The sequence below is a fragment of the Anticarsia gemmatalis genome, chromosome 16, assembly GCF_050436995.1.
Source record: "Anticarsia gemmatalis isolate Benzon Research Colony breed Stoneville strain chromosome 16, ilAntGemm2 primary, whole genome shotgun sequence".
Taxonomy (NCBI): Eukaryota; Metazoa; Arthropoda; class Insecta; order Lepidoptera; family Erebidae; genus Anticarsia; species Anticarsia gemmatalis.
Window position 1 is genome coordinate 6,004,170 of NC_134760.1, and position 25,601 is coordinate 6,029,770.

The following is a 25,601-nucleotide window of genomic DNA, read 5'->3' on the forward strand; positions in this document are numbered from 1 at the left end:
GCACCATTAACTGAATAAATTATTTTTTTTTAACTGTTTTCATTGTTTTATATAATTGATCCTAATTAATACTAAACTAGGAGAGGTCTCCGTGCGGTGTTAAAAGTAGGGCTGGTCGTCCTATACGAATTTGCTTAAACAATAAGATTCACAACAACAATTCGTAAAAAGCTAATTCAAAAATAATTGAATCGAATATAATTATCTTAGATTCGCTTTTTCGCTATCGATTTTGATCAATACTTCTACAACCCTAGTCAAAACAGTTTGACATCTGCCATTCTAATCAAGCTATATTTTAAAGAGTATAGGTCCTATTCTAACCTATGATTTTCTAAATGGGAAGAAAACGTCTGAAGACTGTCCAAAGATATGTAGGCATTTTTTACTTCTTCATTTGTAACGCCAAAAATAATCACTTAATACTTTTGTGGAAACATTTATATTTTTCTCCAATTGTTCATATAAATACATATTAAATATTAGTATAACAATATAAAGGAAGGAGAATATACATCAACATTTTTAGGAAACCAGTCTGTCTTGTCCAATATGTTTTACATAATATACAATATTTTGGGTAATGAAAGTATCACATTGATTTCATATAAAAACATTACTATTAAAATACACAATTTACAAACATTCATCACATGTTAAATTCCTCATTTATGTAAAACTAGTTACATTGAAAGTACAAAGATATTGGAAAAAATATTTCTGGGTACTTTCAAAAGTACGCAACGAGAGTTGTTAAAAATACAGAAGGTAGAGATTTTACTAGAAACCTTTTAAATTTACGTAAACACATCAACCTCTACAACTACTTTGTGACAAATTTCTTAAATCTAACAATCCTCGCTGGTCACATAGTTTTAAGGATACAAAGTAACTGTCATATTCGCAATGTTTACGATTTTTGAGGTTCCACCCAACCGCCAAATGCACGATCTAACTCCTCGGCTACAGCAAAACAAATTCTGTCTTGATTATAATTTGCTACTACTTGTATTCCGATAGGAAGACCCTCACTACTGAGGCCTAAAGGTACAGTGGTGGAAGGTAGGCCCAGACAGTTGATAATGGAAGTATAAGTGAAGTTGAATGGTCGCACCAAAGGTTCATTATGATAAGGAGCTGTTGTAGGATGTGTTGGATATAAGAACACTCCATTTTCACCGAGCATTGTTGTGAATATATTCTCCAAGTCGTCACGCAGCTTACGGTAGTGATTATACTTCGCATCACCAACTTTGATACCTCCGTGATCAATCAACGAGGTAATAAGACCGATCAATGTGTTCGGAGAGAGACCAAAGATATTTTTCACAATCTCCAAACATATGGCACTAATGCTGTCGTTCTTCATGATGTATTGACCAAACCTTTTCGTACTCTTCATGTTCGATAGCCAAATTGGCATAGATTTGCGCAGTAATGGAATTTGTTTCTCCTCTGCAGTCAACTTGTGCTGTTCTTCTAGAAACTCCGTAACTTTTTTCAAGGCAGCTTTAATTTCGGGGTCCACTGGATCTACTAAAGGTGCCTTGCTACTGTATTGGTAGAAGAATTTTAGCTTTTTGATGTCGACAGGCTCATCTAGGTTCAACTTTTTTGCGTTCTCTCCTGATATAATTTTCATAATGGGCTTTAAATCGACAGCGTGTCTGGTCATTGGTCCGATACCTGAAAATTACGTAATGATAACGAGAATGAGTAATAGTAAGAGATCTATCATTATTATGTATGTGGGTTAACTGTATCTATTCGTGGAAAGATAATATTATTACTTGTGTGCTGCGGACTGATACCGCATATCGAAATGCTATGAGTCAAACTTTTAGTAAAAGTAATTTATACAAGTAATGACTATGATGAACGTTTTTCATACACGTGACCATCGCTCTTTCGGTTAGTGGGATATTTTTTAATGGACAACTTTTGTATTTAACTAAGCTTAACAATGCACAGATCTTCGTTCTTATTCCAATATTAATGATCAAACAAACTAAGTGCTATTACTGAAGACGGCATAAGACTTAAACATCTATAAATATAGGTAGTCAACTCGACCTTGACTTTCGCTATGTCTGTAGTGAGGCTACATGATAATGTTTGCCCGACATACCTATCATATCTGATAATATTTATAGTCTTATTGTTTACTTGAGTAGTTGTTGTTATGGCCTATTGATGCAATAATTTATTATTAGAGACCAAGAATAAACAAAAAAGACCGTTTGGAGAGTTATCTGAGAGTACATGGACTCTTTCAATAGGTGTTTAATGCCAGTCTTAAATTAATTTTGACCAGGACAAGATATAAACTTTCTTACCCTCTACTTTAAGGAGATTTGGACAGGATCTGTTTATAGGTTTACAAAAAAAACAGGGTAACTTACTCAAAAACGAATTAAGCAACTCTGAATCTGGAATCGGGAACTGCCCTTCATTAGACACAATATTTCGTGAAGGCTTGTGACCAAAGATTCCATTGAAATAAGCGGGCATGCGGATGGACCCTCCAATATCGGAACCTGTAATAAAAAAAAACAAGAAATAAGCATATTTTTAAACCACAACAGATTAACGCAAACATGTTTTGTAATCTATACAAAAAGCTGTACAAAAAGTAGTCAAAGTTGGATTTCAATGACGCATAAAAGTCATATCAATCCGAAACTCAAATTAACTCGTATGTTTGTGAATATTAGTAGTTTTTATCGGATTGGACTTAAACCTCTAAAGGTAACATTGGTCATTAATTACCTGCTGATATCTAAATTATAGAGGTCTTTGAAGTTCGCAATAAGTCAATACTGTCGATTAATAACAAAAGAAGAAGATTGCTCTCAAGAAGAGGTATAAAGAATAAATGTAGATACTTACCAATACCAAATGAACTGGCTGCAACCGCTTGACTGACTCCTTCACCACCAGAAGAACCTCCGACAATCCTCGTAGTGTTGTAAGGATTATTAGTCCTTCCATGTATGTGATTGTGACTCTCCCACCTAAAATAAACGGGACATGACGCATACGATATAAATCTGACCTAGCTAACTATTCTAAAATATCTCCATGACTAGGATCCCAAATTGGTATTCAGAGCTCACAAACGCAATAAACAAATAGTTTTGAAGGAATAACGACTGAATTATTAGGTTTACGTGCTAAGCAGTTGTATTCTCGTTCATCGGTAAATAGGCAAGCAGCGGCCCCCATTCTCATAATAGTAGGTACTTATAATTCTTACGCGAGTCTTACATCATCCACGGGAAGTGTGTAAGTGATGTATTGGATTGAGACCACCTCGTGATTGTCGTCTTTTTTACGTACGTTATATCATTATGTTCCCTACAATGTTTAATGTTCTATCACAGATTAATCAATAGTCACCAACCTATCCACAGTTCTACCATTCATATTTACTTAGGTACTACAAAACACTCAACCTTTATTTGGAATAAGTTCGACATAGATTATAATCTCCAGGATCATAAGGGAAGTAGCTGTTGATGACTAAACTTGGAAATTAAGCTTACCACATGCAAAGTTCCGGTACATTTGTCAGGCCGATGATGATAGCTCCCTTTTGTCGCAATAACCTGACAGCATCGCTGTCTTTATCAGCCACCACATCCTTACGGAGTACTACACCGGCAGTGTGTTGTAATCCTGTAAATATTAAAACGACATTAAAATATTTTGGTCTTTTTATGGCAATATGTGCCTAGCAACAACTAGGGGATTACTTGATTTACCCCCGGTTTCTGAGGTACATTTAGCGGCAGTTTATCTATTCAATACCGTTAAAACTCATACAAAAAAAAAACGCTATTGAATAGATAAACTACCGCTAAATTTACTCAGAAACCGGGGGTTAATGTTTCGATAAGTTTCCATCGATTCTTGGTTAAACAATAAGCCTTCGTAAATAAATTATTTGATGGATTGGTTTACTAATAAAATTCAGGTTTTCGTTGTACGCATGTCAACAATGGAAATTAATCAAATCTAATGGTTTATTCATAATATGTGGATTTTTCCATATGCCTAGTACCAATTGAATATTAGTAATAAATATAACTAAGACATTTTCCTATATGCACACTTACATTTTCTTATCGTGTTTTAAACCGTATGAATAACTTATTATGTTGAAGTAGTTTTACATTTGTATAGGTACTTCAGTTCTATTGAGCGTTTCTATTGCTCAAGTTTACCGTAGCATTCGCAGCCATATAAAATGAATTATGAAATAATCGTATGAAATTTCTGTAGTATTGAAGTACGCTGATAAAAACAACACTATTTCAGCGGAAATTAAAGTTGACTGCATAAAGTTATTACAGCAATTTTATTAGCTGGTATATTTTTATGCGTATTCATAGTGTTGAGCTCATCAGTCGCAAAATGAACATTACAATCAAAATATACTTTGCAACATCGCTCCATAGATAGATGGGCATAAAAGTATTTGATCTGAGCATTGAAGTGGTAGACACGTTAGAAACGATCCCGATTATTATGGATAAGAACAATATTATTTATTTTGACAGCAAGTAAGCCATCACCCATGGACAAGAAAGAAATTAATGAGTATCAATGACCCTTCTTACCTTTAACGGCGATGCAATCTTTGGTAGTGAACGGTACACCTAGTAGCGGTTTTTCTTCTTCCAATTGTGCACTGGTCTTTGTCCCACTTCGGACGAGATCATCAGCATCCTGTGCTTCCTTCAGAGCCAATTCATATCGGTCTTGGACAAAGAAGTTCAATGCGGAGTTGACATCTTTTATCCGCCTGATACACGCCTCTAACACTTCGACACTGGTTATCTGTAACACATAAATGCTAGCTTAAGTCTGAGATAGAAATACTTGATGGATGGAGTTTGTGAGGAACTGTTCAAAGCCTAGAAAGTTCAATAAAAGTATCCCATGATGATAAAATCAAACTTTATCTTAGTAATAGTCAATTTATGGGAAAAATATATGCGTAATACATTTGTATTGAAATATTAGCTTTGCCAGTGTTTTTCCAGCTACATTTTATGTAACCAATCAGTTTAGCTACAGTGATAAAATCTATCTAAAGTGCTCTCAATAAAAAATAAAGTAGATGTACGTCTGGCCGGCCATTGGTCATTTTATTCGTTTCGTGCTTGCAGCCAATTTGAGCCGCTTTGTGAGTTCATTTAGACTAAGTAAGCATTACCAGTTACGTCGACAGTCAATCAAACGAATTGGGTGTTATGTTCCCTGTGTCATACAAATCCGCATCCCGGCTCGTATATTACCTACTGACTGAATAAAAATGTTTTTCAAGGCGCAACAAATCTTTGTAAATTATTATATTAAAAAATACGCGCATATAAAAGCAATTAGGTACGTGTAATATCTGACGACGTAATCATACGCTGAGAATGAAATTAAAACGCAGGCGGAAAATGCATTATATATTATAGTGCCTGAATGACTTTTCATCGTACTGTATGCTATAATAATGCTGCTGTATACATTAGCTTGTAACGACTAACGACTAGCGCCGGTTTCTGGTACACATTTTTCAGTAGTTTATCTATTCAAATTGTTTTTTGACATGAGCTTAAACGCTATTGAATAGATAAAGTACCGCTAAATGTACCTCAGAAACCTTGTATGACTGCCTGTATCGTGAACGGAACTAGTTGCTTCATTCAATCCATTATTGTCCTGCTCTTGGTCGTCACGGGATTTTCTTAAATATGAGAGGCTTAGTAATATTAGTCTAGTAGAACAGGTTGGAAACTTTATACCTCCAACGTTATAGCACCTCGTTTCAGGTGCAATTAGTGTAGTCATTTTAAAATGAAGCCCGTAACGCCCAAATGAATGTTATTTGTTTGTTATAATTAAACCATAGGGCGAGTATTTTACCTTACCCAAAAAACTACGAGTGAATTGCTCTTCAAAAAGGTTTCTACCTGAAAAACTAATCACATATTTCTGCAAAATTCAGCAGTCTATTTTTTTTTGTTTGTTATTAAAATACATGTCTTAAGTTAATCGTAATCAATAGGTAGACGGATGATGTTTTAATTCCAATGTACAAATAAATATATAACTGCAATAAGTGACCACACAAAGCAATATCTGAATTGACAAAGGGGACAAAGAGTCTAATGCTTTCAATACAAAGTTCAATGTGACTCACTGAAACCGCAACATTTTTTATGACAACGGAATTGGCGTCGAATCGTATCTTATCCTACTAGAGTTATCATGTAACACTATAATTATTACTTATATGAATTAAAGCATTTCCTTGTTAATCCCCTCACGTGGCAGTTTAAAATATGTAGTCTGTGTCCTAACTATTCAGATTCAATTCAATTGAAATTCAAAATACCTATACTTAATTTCGTAAACGTCGTACAAAGTATTTGAAATAGTCGTATAGAGTAGAGTAGAGATATAGACTTATGTCTATTTTACTTTCACATCTATTCATGCATGGGTGACTTGGGATTTTACATCGGTAAACCTCGTACAAGGAAATTTCTCCTTCGGGAAAATACGCGTCAGGAAAAAGGAAAAGCATGATGACATTTTCTTAATAGTTGGATAAAGTTGCGACATGGAAACCGAGCGGAAAATGATTCACTATTTACCACATATTAGTGTTGGTTGCACCATTTCTCGTAGGAACCAAATAGTTAACTCTGATTTTCTTATTTCTAAATAGGTAAGTAATAGCCAGCTTATAACATGTTTTGACATTTATTTTTTATTTTTAGTGTTTTTATCTATCGCACTGTGGTTATCCGGCATTTAACTTTGTACTTATTATTTAGGTACCCATAATGCGCCTTCATAAAGGACTATAGATTTGACTACTGGACTATGGATTTGAGACTTAATTAAAAACAATAACTACAACACAAACAAGTTTCTTATGGGATCTTAAAGCCGCCTTATTAACATTTTCCGAATGTTGACGCCTAAATTCAAGGTCAACGACAAAAATCAACACATGAATGGGTAGATAATAAATTTTATCTTATGTTTTTAGCACATTGAACTATTATCAGTCCAAAAGCCGAGACAGCTTAAGGAAATAGTTTGCTTTATAAATTGAAGATCACGATCCCTGGCAGAATATGGCCCCTGTATTGGAATTCCAATGAAACGAGACTGAATGGAAGATAAAAAACTATGTTAAAATATGTTCTATTATGTACAGAGGTTAAACGATATTAAAAGCAAAATATTATGGTCATATCCATAAAGTGACGAGCAAATGTAAATAGGTACATTAGGATAATTTTGTCAATAATATTAACAGGTTCTTCTTTGTAAAGGCCTTCCCAAACCAATAAGAATAAGCCAGCTTTTGCAGATAACTTTTTTCGAGGAATAATATTGACCTTTTTGACAGACGTGTTCTCTATACAATATTATCCGCCAAGAACTAAAAATGTATTCCTCGATTATTAAAAGTCACAAAAAGATCAGCCCCTGAAAATACATAGATGCATGACTGTAACCATAATTTATTATTCCAACATACGTACAATTTTTTATGCAAATTTTCCTACGAATATGACAACAGTATGTTGTTAGTACATTGCTATATGTTGAGGACAATATAATTAATCTAATCGTTTACCTAGATGACGATAACACGCATAACACAAGTAAATCACGTAATACATAGATGGACGAGTACATTATGTATTTTTATCACGTTTTTCATACCTACATCATTCGTTATTGTTCACAAACTTTTTTATACATTCCCACATTGCACAACAGATAATGTTATCATAGTAAACACCACAGAGTTACAACGATGTATTACTGAAAACCACAAGTACGAAATAATGTTAGTGTAGATTCCAGTGCAATATTACGTACAGAATTAGATAATAACTTGCCTCATCGCGGATATCTACTTGTAATGTACCTAAATAATTATACCCCTAGCAGCCATCGTAACAACAAAAAGCTTTGGTTATTTGTGTACTTTTTGCCTAGTGACAAGTTCTGTAAGCAAACTTGAGATTGTTTATAAAATGTAACAGCGCAGCTGCTGTCATAATATTTATAATACGATGTACAAACTTGCCTCTTTGTTCCGGATTTTCTTTGCGACTTCAATAGCCGGCTCCTTCAGAATGTCGTCATGAATCGGCGGTATTTTCTCTCCCTCAACACCATAGTATAAACTTAAGAAGAATTTCACTACTTTTGCTAACACTATTCTCACAACATGAAGCACTCTCAGTTTCAATGGTACAGGTTTGTTTGTAATTTCCGCGGTACACATGTTAACTTCAACACACTGTTCTATTTATAAACTGAATACAAGTAAACGATCGATGTGAACGCTGTTTGTAGAATTTATTTTCAAACAATGTATAAAGTTGTGACGGCAAGAAACCTGCGACAACGCCAGTGTCGCTAATACAACACGACGAACTGTTCGACTCAATGAATGAGCGATGTAAGGCGAGGATACTCGGGCTCGTATCTGCCGCGCTATAGCCGTCTCTGTCTGCCGCCTGTTCGCGTGGAACCCGACAAGCGAGTGGCCGCTCCGTTCGGTGAGTGCCGCGAGTGCCGAAGTACCGACTGCCGACCATTCTACGGCTGAGGATTTAAGTGGCGGCGTGGCGCGTCGCCGGCCGGCTAACAACCCATTAGATGCTCTTCTTTATCACTTTAACGTGTACCTTAAAAATATAAGTAAAGTATTTGATTTACCAGATATTGAGCTGAGTCACGCTTATAGTTCAGTCTACAAAGACTGCCGTCATAATATAGATACTATGCGCTCAGCGATCGTGTCTTGTAAATTCTAATTGTATATGTGCACAATAGGAAAAGACAGTGCCACTAGTAAGATACATTGTCGTTTCAGCTATTTGTTTCAGGTGGTCGATATGGCCTGTTTTTTAAACCGCCTTCATACATATCTAATTAGTTATATGCTTTAAGCTACAATGTTAAGTTGTTCAAAAACTTCCAGTTTCTTCGAATGTTCCTATCATCGAATGTTCAGTGAACCTTTCGTTTCCGAAACCTTTCAAACAAATTAGCTAAGTTAACTTACGTTTTGTTAAGTATTTAGGTATGCTATAGTTTATAATTGGAGTTGTATAGCAATCTTGTGGAAAGTTTTGATCCCTCGTGTTTACTTAGGCCTTGTCAATCTCTACCTTTACATTAATTCAGCCCTTTGTACCCTCTCGAGGATCCGGCCCACTTAATAGATTTTTCTTTTAAAGACTTGACCACATTTTCCGTTTTGACCGTTTCATCTAAACTTGCTCAAGTATACTTTGTATCAAATTAAAAAATATAAAAAAGCGTAAAAATACTATAAAAATATAACCCAGCCTGTTATGACAGGTTTTGACAAATATGTGACCTATAGTTTTTTTTTTACTTTTGACATAAAAATGGGGTGTGAAAAAAAAATCGTTTCCTATGCTATGAAAGAGTTTCAATACACGTTTACTAGGTTTATAGTAAAACGGCAAAAGACAATCCTGCCAATCTTTTTAAAAAATGAAAAGTTAATTTACAACGAAAAAACATCTTAAGAGAACAAATTTGTAACTCTAAACAAGTCTTATTTAAAGCATATGCTGAGGTCAGTGCAGCAACTTGATGTAAGAATTTGGCTTGGGATATTCGTATCTAGCGAATTGACTAAAGAAGTCTTGACCTATTTCCTTCAAGTATCTAAATCCGAGGTCGTTCGTATACATAAAACAGTCGGTCACTTTTATTGCTATGACTGATTTCCTCGGTCATTACTAAGTGCCAGTTTACATTATTGCTGGTATTTCTTTCCTTAACAAAATAAACAGTACCTTATATTATGCTGTAATAATTCATCACGGCCGTGTTGTCGAGGATTTACGACAGCGAGCGCACCCTTTCATTTTGTTCTACTTATTTCTTGTAGCTTTAATAATTAATTAATTACAATAACATACGCCATCGTTCCACGTATGACCTGTACACCAACAATAACTGACGCTATTTATAGATTGACCAACAACTATAAATAACATTCCGCGAATTTCACGCCACAGTCAAAGTTTTATATGCAGTTACTACCACGCACTTTTTGTGGCGCCCATAGCCAGTTGCGCTCACCGGTCGGTAAACGATCTGTGGGTTAAGCAACCATTGGCGCGGTCATTCCATAGATGGGTGACCGCATAGTGGTATTTGAACTGGGCGTCTCCGTGCTTCGGAGGGCACGTTAAAAGTCGGTCCCGGTTGTTGTCTACTAAGATAACAGTCGTTAAGCCACGTCAAAGGCCTCTCGGGCGGCTTGAACAACTTTGACTCTAGGTTGACCACTAACCATACGACAAACAAACAAAACAACGCATTTACGTTTATTTTCTTCTATTTCAGAACAAAATGGCGGACTCCCCAGAGATAGAAGACTCCACAAAGAGCAGCTCCCTCAAAATATCCTTGCCCACTGTCCTCTGCACTCCCGACGCTGAAGAAAAATCCGATATATCCCTCAAATCGGGTTTCATTTCCTCCGAATCTAAGTTATCGCTTCCGTCCAATTTGGGCACTCCTACGTCACCGTTGAAATTGTCTTCCCCTATGTCATTACCGTCTTCACCATGCGTGAAAAGTTCCCCACAATCGTCAGCGAACTCATTACCTAACCCGAATGCTAAACAAATGCCATTAAACGAACAAGATGCATCAAAGAAGACTCTCGTGAACACTGGATCGGCTACGGGTAAGTGGTAATTTTCACAAACGCTCTAACACTTAGCGGTCATGTAACAATGTGTTGTTGTTTAGCGATTATAATAGGTGTTAATAGACGTGGTTAAGTCACGCGAAAACCTGTGAGAAAAGCCTGAAATATGAACCGTCATATTTCAGGCTTTTCTCACAGGTTAAATAAGTACCGACTTATTTATAATGTATAAACCCAAGTGGACGGAAAGCCTAAAATTGTATTGACCATTAAAATATGATATTTTTAGAAATATTTGTTAAGTGTTAATTCCGGCTAATGGCAGTCTGCTTTAGAATTCGCGAAATCTGTTGTCTTATACAAAACGTTCTTAAAATCTGAAATGTCATGTCAACGAACTGATCAATTTCCATTTAATCATAACTTAATTTTCATCAGTTACAATTTAATTGCCATTTATACATCAACGAGAAAATAGTAAGACCCGTACAAAATTGAATTATATTAGCTCTCGAATTGAATACCAAATGCTCTCCATGTTCATGAAATTCAAAGATACTAATTAAATTCAATGTCTCATAAATAAATTATATACGTGAGCATTTCAAATTCAGGGGTACAATGGAAATTCTGGGATAACACTATTTATTGTGGCGAGGTAATACATTCAAGACACGAGCTTACGTTTTGATCAAAACTTAATAACATTATATTTCGTATTCCTTGCTCGATTTTGCTGCGATATCGATTACGAAAAACGAAAATTGGATACAAATTAAAATAAATATTGGCTGAATATATTTTGCAGCTATAGCAGTTACTATAATAATATTATTATTAGCTTTATAAACAGCACAAACTTAATTTCAATCTCGCTCAACAAGAGCACGTCTATAAGCAAATAATGGATCAGAGAACAAAGCTCGAAAGTACAAATTATGGACCGCAAATATGTTTTCTGGCAGGAATCGAAGCCTTATCTATGGTGACAACCACGCTACAATCATCTAATCGTATAGTATCGGCATGTAATAACACCTGTAACATAACTGGAATATACCATAAGGTAGCTTAAGGATACAATATATTACATACGAAATTAAAGTCAGAAGTACGCTCAGAGTACGCTCAGCACAGACAACCACGCTATTAAGTAGGACGAAGGGTAAGACTTTATGGCGACCCAAAGTTCCAGTTTGGTTACCCTTGTCCCTTTTATTCGCGGAAGAGAAATATATGCAATTCAAATTGCAAAAACCTGAGAAAGCCTTCCCATAGCTTTGTAAATGAATCGGTGCTACTTATAACTTCTTGAAAAATGTATCTATTTTTTATATATGATATTTTGCGTTTGAGATAAAACTATTTGGATCAAAGTGAAAAGGAAAAGTAGTATGTAGCAAAGGACCACAGATTGTTACTTTCACAAAGGCTTATCGTGACACCATCCTTTCAAGATTTGGAAAAGGAAAACAGTTCTTTCTAAACCTTTGCGTAGGTGGGAAACGGACATAAGAACTAAAAAGGTTAACAAGGGCTTTCTCTAGCCTTTATAGCATTATAAGATATGTCACCACGTCCAATCCATGGATATGAAACGTTCGAATAACTACTTTTCGAAGGCATAATACTCTTGTTTGTATAATAACTCGCCTAAACTAACTTCTTCTGAATGGTAAACAGTACTGTGATGTGCAGTATTTGAAGACCCATATTAAGGAATCAAAATATTTAAAATAAATATAAGATAAGTGTTAAAAGCACATCACTTAGTTTCTACATAAGTCTGGAAATCTAGGTATATTGTCGGAACGATCGCGTTCTCTAAGTTAATCGTTTCTTAAAGAAGAAAACTTCAAAGATTAAAAATCTTAACTCGATATTATACAAAACTCTGAAATATTTAATACGATAAGTATCCAGAACACTTACATACTTTGTGTTCAAGACGTACATAACTATCTATCACGCATCAGAAGACCCGAACAAACCTTATTAACTCTGTAATGGGGTCTTCATAGTCCGGACACAATCTTCATTAAATGAAGACGTCGACATTACTTCGACGTCATATGTTCGGTTTTATTAAAGGACTTTGGTCTAAGGCACGTTTAATTATACCCTCATTAATGCGGTATAGTTTTAATGAACACACCCACATGTTTTTATTAGATGGAAGCCTTTAGATGGACGCCATTTCAGAGATCGTTACGCAAATGACACATTCAAGTATATGAAAAATATTCTTTGCTCTGTTTTGCTTTAATAACTTTCTTAATGGGAAAATTTATCAAAAATAGAATTTTCTTTTATGTATACCATGATTTTTTTTTACCATGTTGTGTTAATTGCACTATGTTGTTACATTTTAATATTTTGTAATAAACAATGATAATAAATATCATTCGACAAATCACAATTGATTCTAAACTAAGCAGTGCTTGTACTATGGTAACCAAATAACGGATAAACATACTTATATACTTCTTAATACATTTTTATATTAGGTACATGAACAACCAGGCTCAGAACAGATACTCATGCTCATCACAAAAATACTGATCCTGGGTGGGATTCGAACACACCACACAGTACAAAATGACATATTTGTAACAATACTGATGATCAAGCAGCCGTGAAATTACTACTGTTTATCATAGTATTGTTAACAGATTCGCATTGCAGATACAATAGTAAAACAATCGTACATGATATCGCGAAATGCTCACCCTTCTAACATCAGTAAACTCGGTACCGTATTATCCTTTCGTCTAAAAGAATATAATAGTAACTGAAGTTTGGATTAACGTGTGATAAAGACCAACACGTAAACAATTTTTTGCCATAAAAATACACTGTCAGAAAAACAAACAACTTAGTAAGGAAGGCAACAAAATAAAATTGCTTTACTTATAGATAGAACTAGCTTCCTTAGTAGATTTTCCCTCCTCTATTGACTGTTTCCCGTGATAAAAAAGTACCTATAGTCCAGCAACTTCGTTGAGAGCTTTGTATACAGGTTCGCGTCTGGCTGACGTATATTTCATTTAGAATTTAGATCACAATTGATCCGCAGGTTTATGCAGCTGGCGATGGTTTCTAGATACAACCAATTATTTTTGGAAATACCAAAAATTATTAACTATAAGATAAATAAACCGTATACGTCTAGGTTATAAGGTACTAAGTAGTGAGATATAGCTACGACTAGACTAATTAGGGCTATTTTATAGTAAGAAGTAAGTGCCAGGTAACTTATCTGGTAAATAAACTGATAGTTATCCAGAAGCGGGAAGAAACCGGGTTTTAAAATATTAACAGTTATTCGAGAAATAATCCCTTGATTCACAAACAACTTTACCTGTAGGTATATTGTAGAACGCTTTTCTAAAATATCTATTGAACTATAAATTGTTACTGAAATATGTCCCTCGATCAATCTTTTGTGTTATTTGGTCAGCATTTTGTCATTTTACTGCGTGATTCCGGCAGCGGCCATAACTTGTCTGGCTGATAAGATGAATGGGAGCCGTTGTCCGGCCGATATTATAGACGTTTTCTTTGAAACCTCGATATCTTTGATAATACAACATTATTGCTTGGATATATTTTATCTATAGTTGCCTACTACTATTTGGGACGAATTTTATAAATGGTCTCGTCGATTTATTGTACAAAGTCCCTAAATTTAAAACAAAGCGGCGTTTTTAATTACGATTTATTGAAAAATGTAAATAAATAATATTCATTTGAGCTAATTTTTAGAACATTAGCAATTAATAAATTAATTTAAACTATATACACATACATACATACCATAACCATTGTTTTTTCTACCATTGTTCCGAAACCGCATATAATTAAACACAGATAATATTTCTTGCAAATCCAACCGTATTTTAAATTACAGCAACAAATATTAATTAGCTTACCCGGATACAATATGGGCGATTGTTTGATTATGTACAAAAGAGGATTATTAATAATGAATCTGCAGATTAATTAATAATTTATATATGGACATTACCATATTGTTTTGCACAATGTCGCAGTAAATAAATGCTTCCATACAAAAGACAATATACAATAAAATACATTTACTGTTATTATAAATGCGAATGTTCGTGACGATGGATGTATTATTGATACTTTTTCACGCAAAACCTACTGAATGGATTCTGATGGATTTTTTTGTTCAGTTTCGTGGCGATCCAGGCTTCGTCTAATTCCGCCAATAACGCAGAATAAATTATCTATACTATTAATATTATAAAGCTGAAGAGTTTGTTTGATTGTTTGTTTGTTTGTTTGAACGCGCTTATCTCAGGAACTACTGGTCCGATTTGAAAAATTATTTCAGTGTTAGATAGTCCATTTACCGAGGAAGGCTATAGGCTATATATCATCCAAGAGAGTACGACCAAGAGGAGCAGAGCAGCAATAAAAAAATGTTACAAAAACGGGGAAAAATTTGACCTATTCTCTTATGTGTCGCAAGCGAAGTTGCGCGGGTCAGCTAGTATAAAATAATATTGAAGTCTTATTATTTCGACTGTTAAGCAACTATTCTAAAACAAAACCTCAGGATTTATTCTGGATGAAAGCTTATAACCGGAATCAACACAGGATACTTTTCTTCTCCTGGAAATCTTTCCACACCTACAAAAGCGCGGGCGAAAGCTAGTATTCTGTAATGTACCCACACGGTGATAATTTTACCCACGCCATGATACAATTTGTATGACATCCACAGTACGGAAAACGATTTCTTCCCACACACGATCGTGCAAATTGGATTAAGCGTAGATTTGCGAAAGTTTACCGTGACACGTGAAGCGGTTATTATAAGCACCCTTATTCTATTTATGTAGTCTTCTGATGATGACAACGTGCTTTAACACGAATATAGAAGTAATTACAGTATATTATAGCTTTCTACTGTTATTAATAAAAAACGAAAATAAAGTTACCTTAGGCAAATGAGAATACACAAAACTCATATGATCGTTGATGATAGAAACTTATACGGGAACTTCATGAGCGCAACTTGTCAAAAGATTTTGATTCTGGTTAAAGGCAGACTTTAGTTTTATTGTCGCCAAAAATTTTTAATTGTTAATAATCAAATGCCATATAATGATGAACACTGTACCTTATGTTTGACATTTAAACGAGACTAACTTGACATCACTTATAGAAACTGGGATACACACTACAAACTCTCAAAAAAGGCTATAGGCGTAACGAAGATTTAGTTGTACCGTTCCGTTCGAACACCCCGTGACTCTTCATTCCCGCAGTTAACTTGTCACTGGTCTAGTTTAAGAGGGTTCTAACCCTTATATCTCTCCCTTTATCCCACAAGGTATATTTTGTTACAGCTTACCATAGAAAAGAAAATATAAAATGCATTTGTCTCAACAAAAACATTCATTGTGTTGATTTTTGTATTGTTTGTGAAAATGAAATCTGTCCGTTGCACGGCGCCGTAGTTACGTGTTGTTTTATTCGGAGCTATGTATCAAATTTATTTATGGCCGTTATGAATACGCGAATAGTGGTTCAGTAAATTAAGTGTCAGTGGCTTCAGACCAATAAACAGCAAGATTGTGAAGGATATATTGCTTTAGTTGCTATCATACATTCTGCAAAACATAGAGAATAGGTATAGTTAAGGTTTTGTCGTGGGCGTGTGCGATACTATCTTTGCATGTCACTCGCTGTCAACCTCATCGCCTGGTACAGGTTCATTAAAGATAATGGCTATCTTAACTTAGGTGACACACTGTGTGCTTAACTCTTGCTTAAATTTTCCCGTGTCGTCGGCAAATGTACAAACATTTTTTTTTTACCCATTACTATCCTTCTGCCGGGCAAGGGTCTCCTACCAAACGAGAGGGGTTAGGCCTTGAGTCTACCGTTTTCGCCAAGTGCGGGTTGGGAACTTTGCATGCCCTCAACACTTATTATACTCCGTAAAAATACTTCTGGCTACTGAGGCATCGGGTAGTGGACACGTTCTTATCTAAATCTTAGACCACAACAATAACATTAAATCAAAAAATAATACAAATTTTCCGCTCAATTAATGTCTATTCAATGAAACAAATTTGTAAACACAAATTGATATAAATTACGTGAGTACAATTCAACTAAACATGCAATAACTGACCGCTAATTAGTATTCCCGTGTTCATTAGAATTTACGTGCCGCCACTGATTGTTTCACTGTTTATTCATTTATTATTTATACGCCACAAAATACTGGCATATAATGGGAAACTAACTACTACACGCGATTTTGTTAACTTTCGTAATTTCAACAATTGCTTTAGATTAAAAGCTATGTTATTATCTCAGACCGTAGTTTTCCATTGCTTAAAAAACAGTAACAATCGGTTCTGTAGATTCAAAGATTAGCTAAACAAACGAAGCCCGCCGTTCATTAAACCAGGAAAGTAAAATAAAGTAAACGCTGTTCAAATATTGATCATAAACAACTATTTCCCGGTAGATAAGTTGAAGTTTCCACAATGTTCTCGAAGTGTCACCAATTACTGAATGTTGGACAGTTTCTTTGTGAAGTTTCGTTCACAGAACTCATCCCTGTATCTCGAATGAAAGCAGTAACAGATGCTTTTTGTTCTTAGTAATGAGTTTTACCTGCAGTCAAGTCGCTTTTCCGACTCATTTCTTTCTTGTGAAAAAAAAAAGTACTTTTATAATAGGCTGTACCCGCGTTCAAAGATTGGAAATGCTTGATAGACTATTTCCCGGAACGGGATATTGTCTCTATCTTATTCAGAGACAAAATAACTTTCTGTCAAAGGGGTGACTACTAGAAATCTGTTCGACAAACAGATAGATAAAGTTTACTTTTTTATCATTTATTACTTAAGCTATAGTTTTTTTCATAACAAAATTAAACATAGGTGATATCATGACACTTGGAGGCATTGACTTCCCCCGGGTTTTTTCAAATCACTTAGCTATATACATTTGGTATATAGACACAGCCAATACAGTGCGGTTTGTACGCCGTATTCGTATTTTTTGGTTTTCCCTGTCGAGTGCTTTCCAAAACGAGAAATGATGCAACTTTTTTACACTGCCATTGGTCGCATTCAAACAAGTATTCAGTTGATTTAAATCGTCAACGTTCGTGACAAGCCCTCGTTAAATCAATGAAATTCAATTCGAAGTGGTTATAAAACGAAATACAGAAGAGATAAAATTGGGAACAATACCAAACATTTAACGTTCTTTCATCAATGGAGGTTTTAATATCTTGCCAGGTGTTTTGTGAATCATTGTCTAAAACTGTAAAACAGACTAGGTATCAATCTGATTACGCTTTTTAAACAGCTGTGTTATATTACTATTAGTAAGAAGTTATTATCTTTATGATTTTATCATGTCTAATCGCTTATGAATCATCTGCATTGTAAATTTGTGATGCGTGTAGATCAATGTTTGGCGGTCTTCTAGTTTTTACGATTGTACGTGTTTGTGATCGATTACAACACGTATTACATTTTTTATTATGTATTCACATTTATAATCGGTAGAATAATGTCGCTAGATTCCTTATCTTTTTTGATGATTGTACGTTATTGATTTAGGTCAAATACATTTGACCTAAATGAACAAACGAATTGAATCGTATTGAATTTTGTATCCGTGATTTCTTTGTAAAGTACCAACGAAACACAAAATTAAGAAGCAAAACATCAAAGCAGAACTTCGTAAGCCCTTAAAACAAAAATAAATTACACATGGACAAAATTTTATTAAAGTACTTTCTCATGCAAAGCAGAGACGAGCCTGAATTCGGCTCTCATCGGGTGGGAAACTCATTGAATAGGTTTTTTCACTTTCAAAATGAATTCGCGGTTTCCTTTATGCCTCTCATATAAAAGGTATGTTAACGAAGTAATTTAAAGCAAATTAAATAAGGAATTGTAGGTGTTTAACTATATATTGTAAAGTATAATTCTTCAACTATTGTTATCTTAAAGAACGATAGTTAATACTGCTCAACTAAAATCGAGCCATAACACAAACTAAGCTTAAAGCTTAAGCTTAGTTTGTTTATGTCATAATTTCGAGCCTTTAATCCTACTACTGGGCGAGGGCCTTTTTCCATAATGAAAGGCTAGGCCCAGAGTTATAGTATAAAACAAAAAAAGATCCGTGCTGAAGACGTCCCAGGGCAAGTTTATTCCTTATAAATGGCTGTGCTTTGAGCATTGAAACTATGTTCTTACTGAATACTGCATTCAGTTGATTGTATAGAGCCCTGAGTGGTGCAAAGTAATAACAATGTCACTTGGTAAAATACTTAGTGACGGATGAATGCGTACATACAAGTACAATACACTCTGGCTTTTATGGATCTTCGTAGAAACAGAAGTAATTCTCCAGTTGTATTTCAGTTAATTCAATGCTAAAGTCCCTTGTGACGTGAGATTAGAGATGTAGTTTGAGAGTTGTATTTAAAGATTAATTAATTAAATTATTTCAGATAATTTACTCTTTCTAGCCACCTAGATTTATTTCTAAGTATATGTCTGTGCTTTGTAGAAATGAGTTCAAGATATCTTATTTTCATAGAAAGAGCTGTTTTAAAAAGAAACGTGGCATAAGTCAGCAGCTTGTTTGCGATTTTTTCCAAGAATGTTCTTGACCTAAGACTTTACTATTTTAATTTTTATTTTTCAATTTAATTTTGAAACCGATTCAAATAATTCCAAGAATTCAATATTTAAGGTAAACAACCCTTTATTGAAATACTCGATGGAATTCTTGAAGTTATTTTATTGCTTCTTTTAATAAGAAAATCATCTATAAATAGGGGAAGGAGGAAAGTTCTTGGAAAACCCTACGTCAGCCGGGTTTAATTTAGGTAAAATGGCATTCACCCGTGGCTTATCATAAATTAGTGTCAAATTGCCAACCTAAATATATAATTTCTCAAAACCTTACATGGCATGTCATTTTCCACCGTCTATAATATTATAAATGCGAAAGTTGGTCTGTTACGATTTCAAAGCTAAACCGCTGAAACAATTTTCACAAAAATCCCAGAAGAAGTCCTAAGTTTCTTTTCCTTTTTACTCAATAGCAACAGCTTTTCCGAAACGAACCTTTAATCATAATGATTTATTTGCCAGAAATGTAGTAATAGCAAAGATATCAATAACAATTTATAGAAGCAGTACATATTTAAATTAAATAAATAAATATACAGTTTATGAAATAAAGGATATTTGAATTTGACCCCAAGTTAGGCATTTTTGTGTTTTTTTATTTTCCCAAATAACACGCCAGTAGAGCCGCTAGAGTCAACTAGTTTATAAATAAGAAAATTAGTTAATAACTTCTACTAATTCAAAAGCGTAATTCGAAAAAACTTTTTCACATTTGTAGTTCTCTATGGAAATACAAGTGATGTAACGTCCCATCTTCTTATGTTTCCGCCTTCACGCCAGTTGGATCGACAATCTCATGTAATTATTTCCTACATTGTCTATATTGAATGTCCGTAATATGTCGTAGGAAATGAAAGAATATTTCTTCGAAGCAATAATGAAGTAACTGAATAGTATCTTAAGTAAATAAAAACATTATGATAAGAATTGAAATAATGATTGCGCAATTGTTGCTTTATACCAAAATCCTGTGCTTTCGAAAACACAAGAAACATTTTAACCGTAGACCGTTTCATAGTTCTATAAAGTAAGTATAATAATGAAACTGGCAAAAGGTTCACTATTATACTTACTATCAATATACTACAATTTATCGAAACAATGGTAACAAACAACAACGTTAAAATAAATAATAGTTTTCATTTCTAGCAATAACAAACAGACTCCAGTTAATTTCCATAGTATTGTGCAGGATTAAAATAAACAATACGATATTAAGGACCGAGCGAACGCGATATTATTAAGAAAGTTTCGCTCTGTTTACTCAAAAACGAGCTATCCAATTAATACCAAAATTTCTACTGTGTAAATTTTGTACAATATTATAATAGCTGAACTTGTATTGTGAATACTTATTTATGTGTGCCAAGGCTGTCTCAAAACGTAATTACTTCCTTTACTAAACGAAAACAAATATCTTTCCAAAACGTAAAATAAACACATATTATCAAATACTCCAAAACCTCATCATGGTTTTAATGTCCTGATTTACTGCCTATAAAGCTCTGAGAGAACAATAAAATGCTTTGTTTTCCTTTAACGTTTCCTACAAAGAAAATAAACGATACAAACTTAGCGATCCGATCCCATGGTGCCCTTCAGACGAAAATATGCGTGACTGTTTCCATTTAAACTGATACAAGTTTAGCAATTAAGTAGATATAAAGCTTCGTGACTGGTAAAAGATCGCTGGTCTGTTAAAGTATTTATGTTTAAATTACGTTCGGAACGTACTACAATCGATCGTCGTTCCCCCTCTAAGCTACATGTCTCACGACTTTATCGTCAGTTTTATGAAAAACGTAGCCGGCGTCTTCACAAGATTAAGCGAAAACTTGCTGCCGTACACTATTTTGTCGTTATTGCCTATACCCAGTGATATTGAACTTCGCCTTGGCAGCCAAGAGATCATATAAATCAGCCGCGCATACAAGCACCCTCATTGAGTCCTGACCCCCGCGGAACCCCAATAAACATGAGGATTCGGCAATTTTTTCAGGACGCTGAAAATGAGAAACCCTCATCGACTTCATTCATATTCCGCAGTTGAGCGCAGAGCGCGGCGGAGGGCGGGCGTGCTCCCGTGCCGCTGTTCCCGACAATGCCGATACTAATTCGCTTTAGTTTCCTTATCCGTGTGAAGTGAAGTGGCAATTAGTATGTCGTATGCTGGTACATAAACTAACGCCGTGTACATCAATTACTGACAGTCTCACACGCTGTGCCGGTAAACACAAGAAATCAAAAAGTTTACGCATTATCAAACAAGACAATTTGAAAAACTTTGTGTGGGAAAAGTTTTTTCTCATATCAAAACAGATAGTTATAAAATAAACACGAATATTTAAACTAATGTGATTCGCACATGTTTCGTGTTATCTGCTTTGTGTATTCAATATAGTTGTAGTAATGAACAATGGTTGAATGAGACTTGGATAAAGTTGGTCGTATGTTATCATGCACAGGCTGAGTTGAACAATAAGTGGTGTGTGCTCGACAGCGGGATGCCTTGTTGTGGGTGCTGGTGGAATGGCAGACAGAGGCACCGACCGCCCGACCCCGACACTTCAGGTTATTTTCCACCTCATTTTCTTCGGAAAATTGCTTGTTCAATTCAAATAGATATTTGAACCAATGAATCGCGGGATGTTGAATAAGCAGTTCTTTGTTCAATGATTTCATTACATACATATATTATCGCTTGAATCACGCCAATATGAATTTTACATGAATCATTTTATGCCTCTTCGATACATATTATCAAATATTGAGATAGAAATCTACTTATTTTTGTTCAAGTGAAAACGTTTGATCTTATTATTTTCTGGGAAATCGATAATTTCCTTTATCCTATTAATTAGGGAAGGTTTACAGGAACTATATCTTGATTGTACATCAATAACTAGTTACTTCAAACATTGAAACTCCAAACTAAAGGGTCTCTTTGATCCAGATATTATTAATCAGTTAACATGACCATACACCGAAGTACAATAGCACTTCGATATCATCAAGAGCCCTTTCTCGGCGAACGCTTGGAAACTATTTTGAGATTACTATTTGACAATTTTGATAACGGAGGATGAATGTGTGTGCCGTTCCATTTGCGTAATTGTCTCTAAATTTTGTAACGGTTGGGTCGGCTTCCAAACTTGGAATAAAACACATTTAACCCTAAAACGCCGGTATGTTCAAAATAATTGAAAATACATGAGCGGTTTCCGCAGGTACGGTTTAAAAATAAAAACATTTCCAGTAAAAAAGAGGTCCTAAACAAACCCAAGTGATTTATTTACGGATTATAAAATGAGAGGACATTTTGAGCAGATCCATAGACGCCGCTGCCGACTCGAGTATAATTAATGTTTTTCCTCAAAAATGTTTTGAACATTGTTTTTTCTTATCTACGTAATAAAAAATGGACAACTAAGAAAGATAAACTGCTATCGTCATAATCTTTAAAATCCCTGGATCTTGTTGTATCGTAATAACCCATTAAAACAAAAGAATTTCGCGTTCTTTTTACCACCTAGGCGAGTACGACAAAAAGCTCTGTAGCCTACAGCGTTCGGCAGACAATTATTTCGTAAAGAGCTTAGTTCAGACATTACCTGCCTTCGTACAATTCTAAGAAAGAAATAAATATATCCTTCCGCTAGGCTTTATCGCTCTGTTGGCTAAAAATGAGTGTCTTTACGTCACTCTAGTGGCTAACAAGTAGGATTGTGTGGAAAGATTTCTAACGTAGGATTTAATCGTGGGTCAGGAAAATGTAATTGGGGTTTACGCGACCTTGATACCTTATACTTATATAACAGCGATAAACATTTCCGATATCTTCTTCCATACTAACCTTCAGCTTAGCATCAGTCAGCCAACATCATTACCATCTTTGCTATGCAATTTGGCAGTAGATGTATTTGAGTTTCACTCTCAGACGGTAGACAAATTCGAAAAGCCACAATTCTGACCGCGGTTGTCAAAACCGCGTGCTTCGCTGCAAAACTTTACTGAAAGTCAAATTAGCCTGTGGTATTGACTCATTCATTAATCACTACTTTATATACGGGCACAAGCTTCAGTAATGAATTTATTCTTATTGGGGATACACTGGAATGGAATATAAAATATTGATAGCATGAATACTTGATGTAGTCACGTCGTATCGAGAGACGATTCAGGCCGCAAACGTCGGTGCTTATTGCAGTTCCCACGGCAATACACTGGATACTCGTTCAATATTGTCAACGTGGACTCTTTATGATTCCCCTACATATTTTCAAAGTACATACATTGAAACGGTTTCCGAGAATATATGAATGTTTGTATAGAAATGAGTCAGCGGTATTCTAGGTGACTTGCCTTATTACACGCACGAAAAACCATTTTTCCCATAATGTCGTGGAGGTAAAAATTGATTTTTCTAGCCGCAGCTGATATTTAGGTGTTTGGTTGTTTACTTTTGGTCATGGATTGTTAGGCCGACTCGAATAATTATAATCATCTGGAAGACAAAAGTCAATATTTTTGGGCCTGCAAATAGGTACCCTTAACCGCTTCATCGCCAGGTATATAATTATTAGTTACCTGCTAAAATTATTATTAGTCAATGTATTTCTTATAATAGGTTCTTAAATCTTACAAAAGTGCGAATCTTTGCCCGTCTCAGAAGATCTATATTTTAATAAAACCTCGATATACAATCAGGAGAATACGAAAAACAAATTTCAATTTCGGCAAGACAAGATTGTACGCGAGATATACGACAGCTAGATACAAACAATCCCTTAATATTACGATGTCACGTCCGTGATGTTACTCAGCTCAGGGCGCTACAAGTAATAATATTAAAAGGGCTGATACGCCACTATTTTACTAACATGAAATGTCCTTTGGGACTTGGTTCACGATCCACTCTTACGGTAACTGATACTATATACTCTGTAATGGCACACGTGTGGTATCTTACGATGGGGATCGCGAACTGATATTATAAGAAAGTAGAGTTTATTTAAGATACCTTAATTTATTTATTCATATCATAGGGATTCTACTTTTAACTGAAACTCACCCGGGAATTTGAGTATTTTCCGCAATAAGAAACAAAATTATATCCTGCAAACTAAGGGTTTTCTTTTCACTCTTCTGGAGCTTCAAATAACAATTCACTTCGTTCATACGAAATAATAATCACATCATCAGACACGTACCAAAATAAATACACTTGTGCATAAAATTTAATTTACACTAACGATAAGATAACAAAAAGATATTTATCTTCCATTGTGGTGATTCAAGGCTTGCTACAGGAAAATATCTCATAATTGACTTACTTGTACCAATTCGTTTCATAGTACAAACTATGAAACGAATTCGTAAAAATAATACTCGTTGCTTACGAGAAATATTTTATACTAAGTATGTCCTTTATTTACACAAAATAAATAAGGCAATACTAATGAAAAACAACTATGGTTACGCCATCTATTTACGTAAAGCCAATAGGAACAAAATCAAAATGTTAATGTAACAAAATCCGTTGGATAAACAGAAATAATCCAAAGCGAATATCATTTTAAGAGGCATAATACAAATTCTTCCATAGCCGAATGGCGTCATTCGAAAGCGACCGCACAATTTTGCGGCTTTCAATAATGCGCGGTTAAACTGCAAAAGTGTTATTTCCAACAGCCTCACAAAGCTGCAAAGTTGGCAAAACGAACTTTTAAAACACACATGTACGTGAAGAGTTTGTGTTTACCTTGCAGGTTATTAACAGACTTTGTTAGTACTATTTGAAATGCTTTTTGCAATAAATGCAGATTTAAAATTCGTCTTTTTTTAATGACAAATTACGAGTCGAATTATAGTGCAGCTTTTTGTATGAGAGTTACAAGACTACTGGACTCAATCCAAAAATTAATCCGGTGCATTCGAGACGAACCTAGACTATATTTATTTAAACAACGAGAAGTATGCCGCGAGGGACTGGAGAGTGCTAGTGCATTATATAACGACCTGCAGCCTATCTCCAAAAATAACAGCAAACCTCTATCTCGGAACGCTTTTAAATATTTGCGCAGGTTGAAAACGGTAGATGTTTCCATTTATATTTCCGAGCATAACGAATGTCATAACAGCGGAACTAAAACAATCCT

At 34.9% G+C, this 25,601-nt stretch overlaps 2 protein-coding genes across 3 annotated transcripts in view; one reads left to right on the forward strand and one right to left on the reverse strand.

Moving 5' to 3' along the window:
- LOC142979347 (cytochrome b5 reductase 4) overlaps nucleotides 1-25,601 on the forward strand; it is an 80,588-nt gene that overhangs the window by 2,264 nt on the left and 52,723 nt on the right. The window contains exon 2 of one of the 2 annotated variants that reach the window (XM_076124207.1): nucleotides 10,423-10,768. In XM_076124207.1, the coding sequence (XP_075980322.1) occupies nucleotides 10,429-10,768 (340 nt within the window). In that variant the 5' untranslated portion in view covers nucleotides 10,423-10,428. Of the gene's footprint in view, nucleotides 1-10,422; nucleotides 10,769-21,431; nucleotides 22,015-25,601 lie in introns of those variants that run through there. The other variant, XM_076124209.1, reaches the window with a different exon arrangement.
- On the reverse strand, nucleotides 424-9,320 carry LOC142979366 (fatty-acid amide hydrolase 2-A-like). The gene is made up of 7 exons (XM_076124233.1): nucleotides 9,101-9,320; nucleotides 8,114-8,720; nucleotides 4,623-4,842; nucleotides 3,546-3,678; nucleotides 2,890-3,014; nucleotides 2,403-2,537; nucleotides 424-1,686 (listed from the first exon to the last, which is right to left on the reverse strand). Exons 2-7 carry the CDS (start codon nucleotides 8,312-8,314, stop codon nucleotides 911-913), a joined length of 1,590 nt encoding a protein of 529 aa, XP_075980348.1. The 5' UTR covers nucleotides 8,315-8,720; nucleotides 9,101-9,320; the 3' UTR covers nucleotides 424-910.

Coding starts and splice junctions, on each gene's coding strand:
- LOC142979366 (XM_076124233.1), bottom strand. CDS start 8,314: ATGTGTACCGCGGAAATTACAAACAAACCTGTACCATTGAAACTGAGA. Junction 4,843..8,113: donor AGAAAATCCGGAACAAAGAG/GCAAGTTTGTAC, acceptor TATGTGTTACAG/ATAACCAGTGTCGAAGTGTT. Junction 3,015..3,545: donor GTACCGGAACTTTGCATGTG/GTAAGCTTAATT, acceptor CGTTTATTTTAG/GTGGGAGAGTCACAATCACA.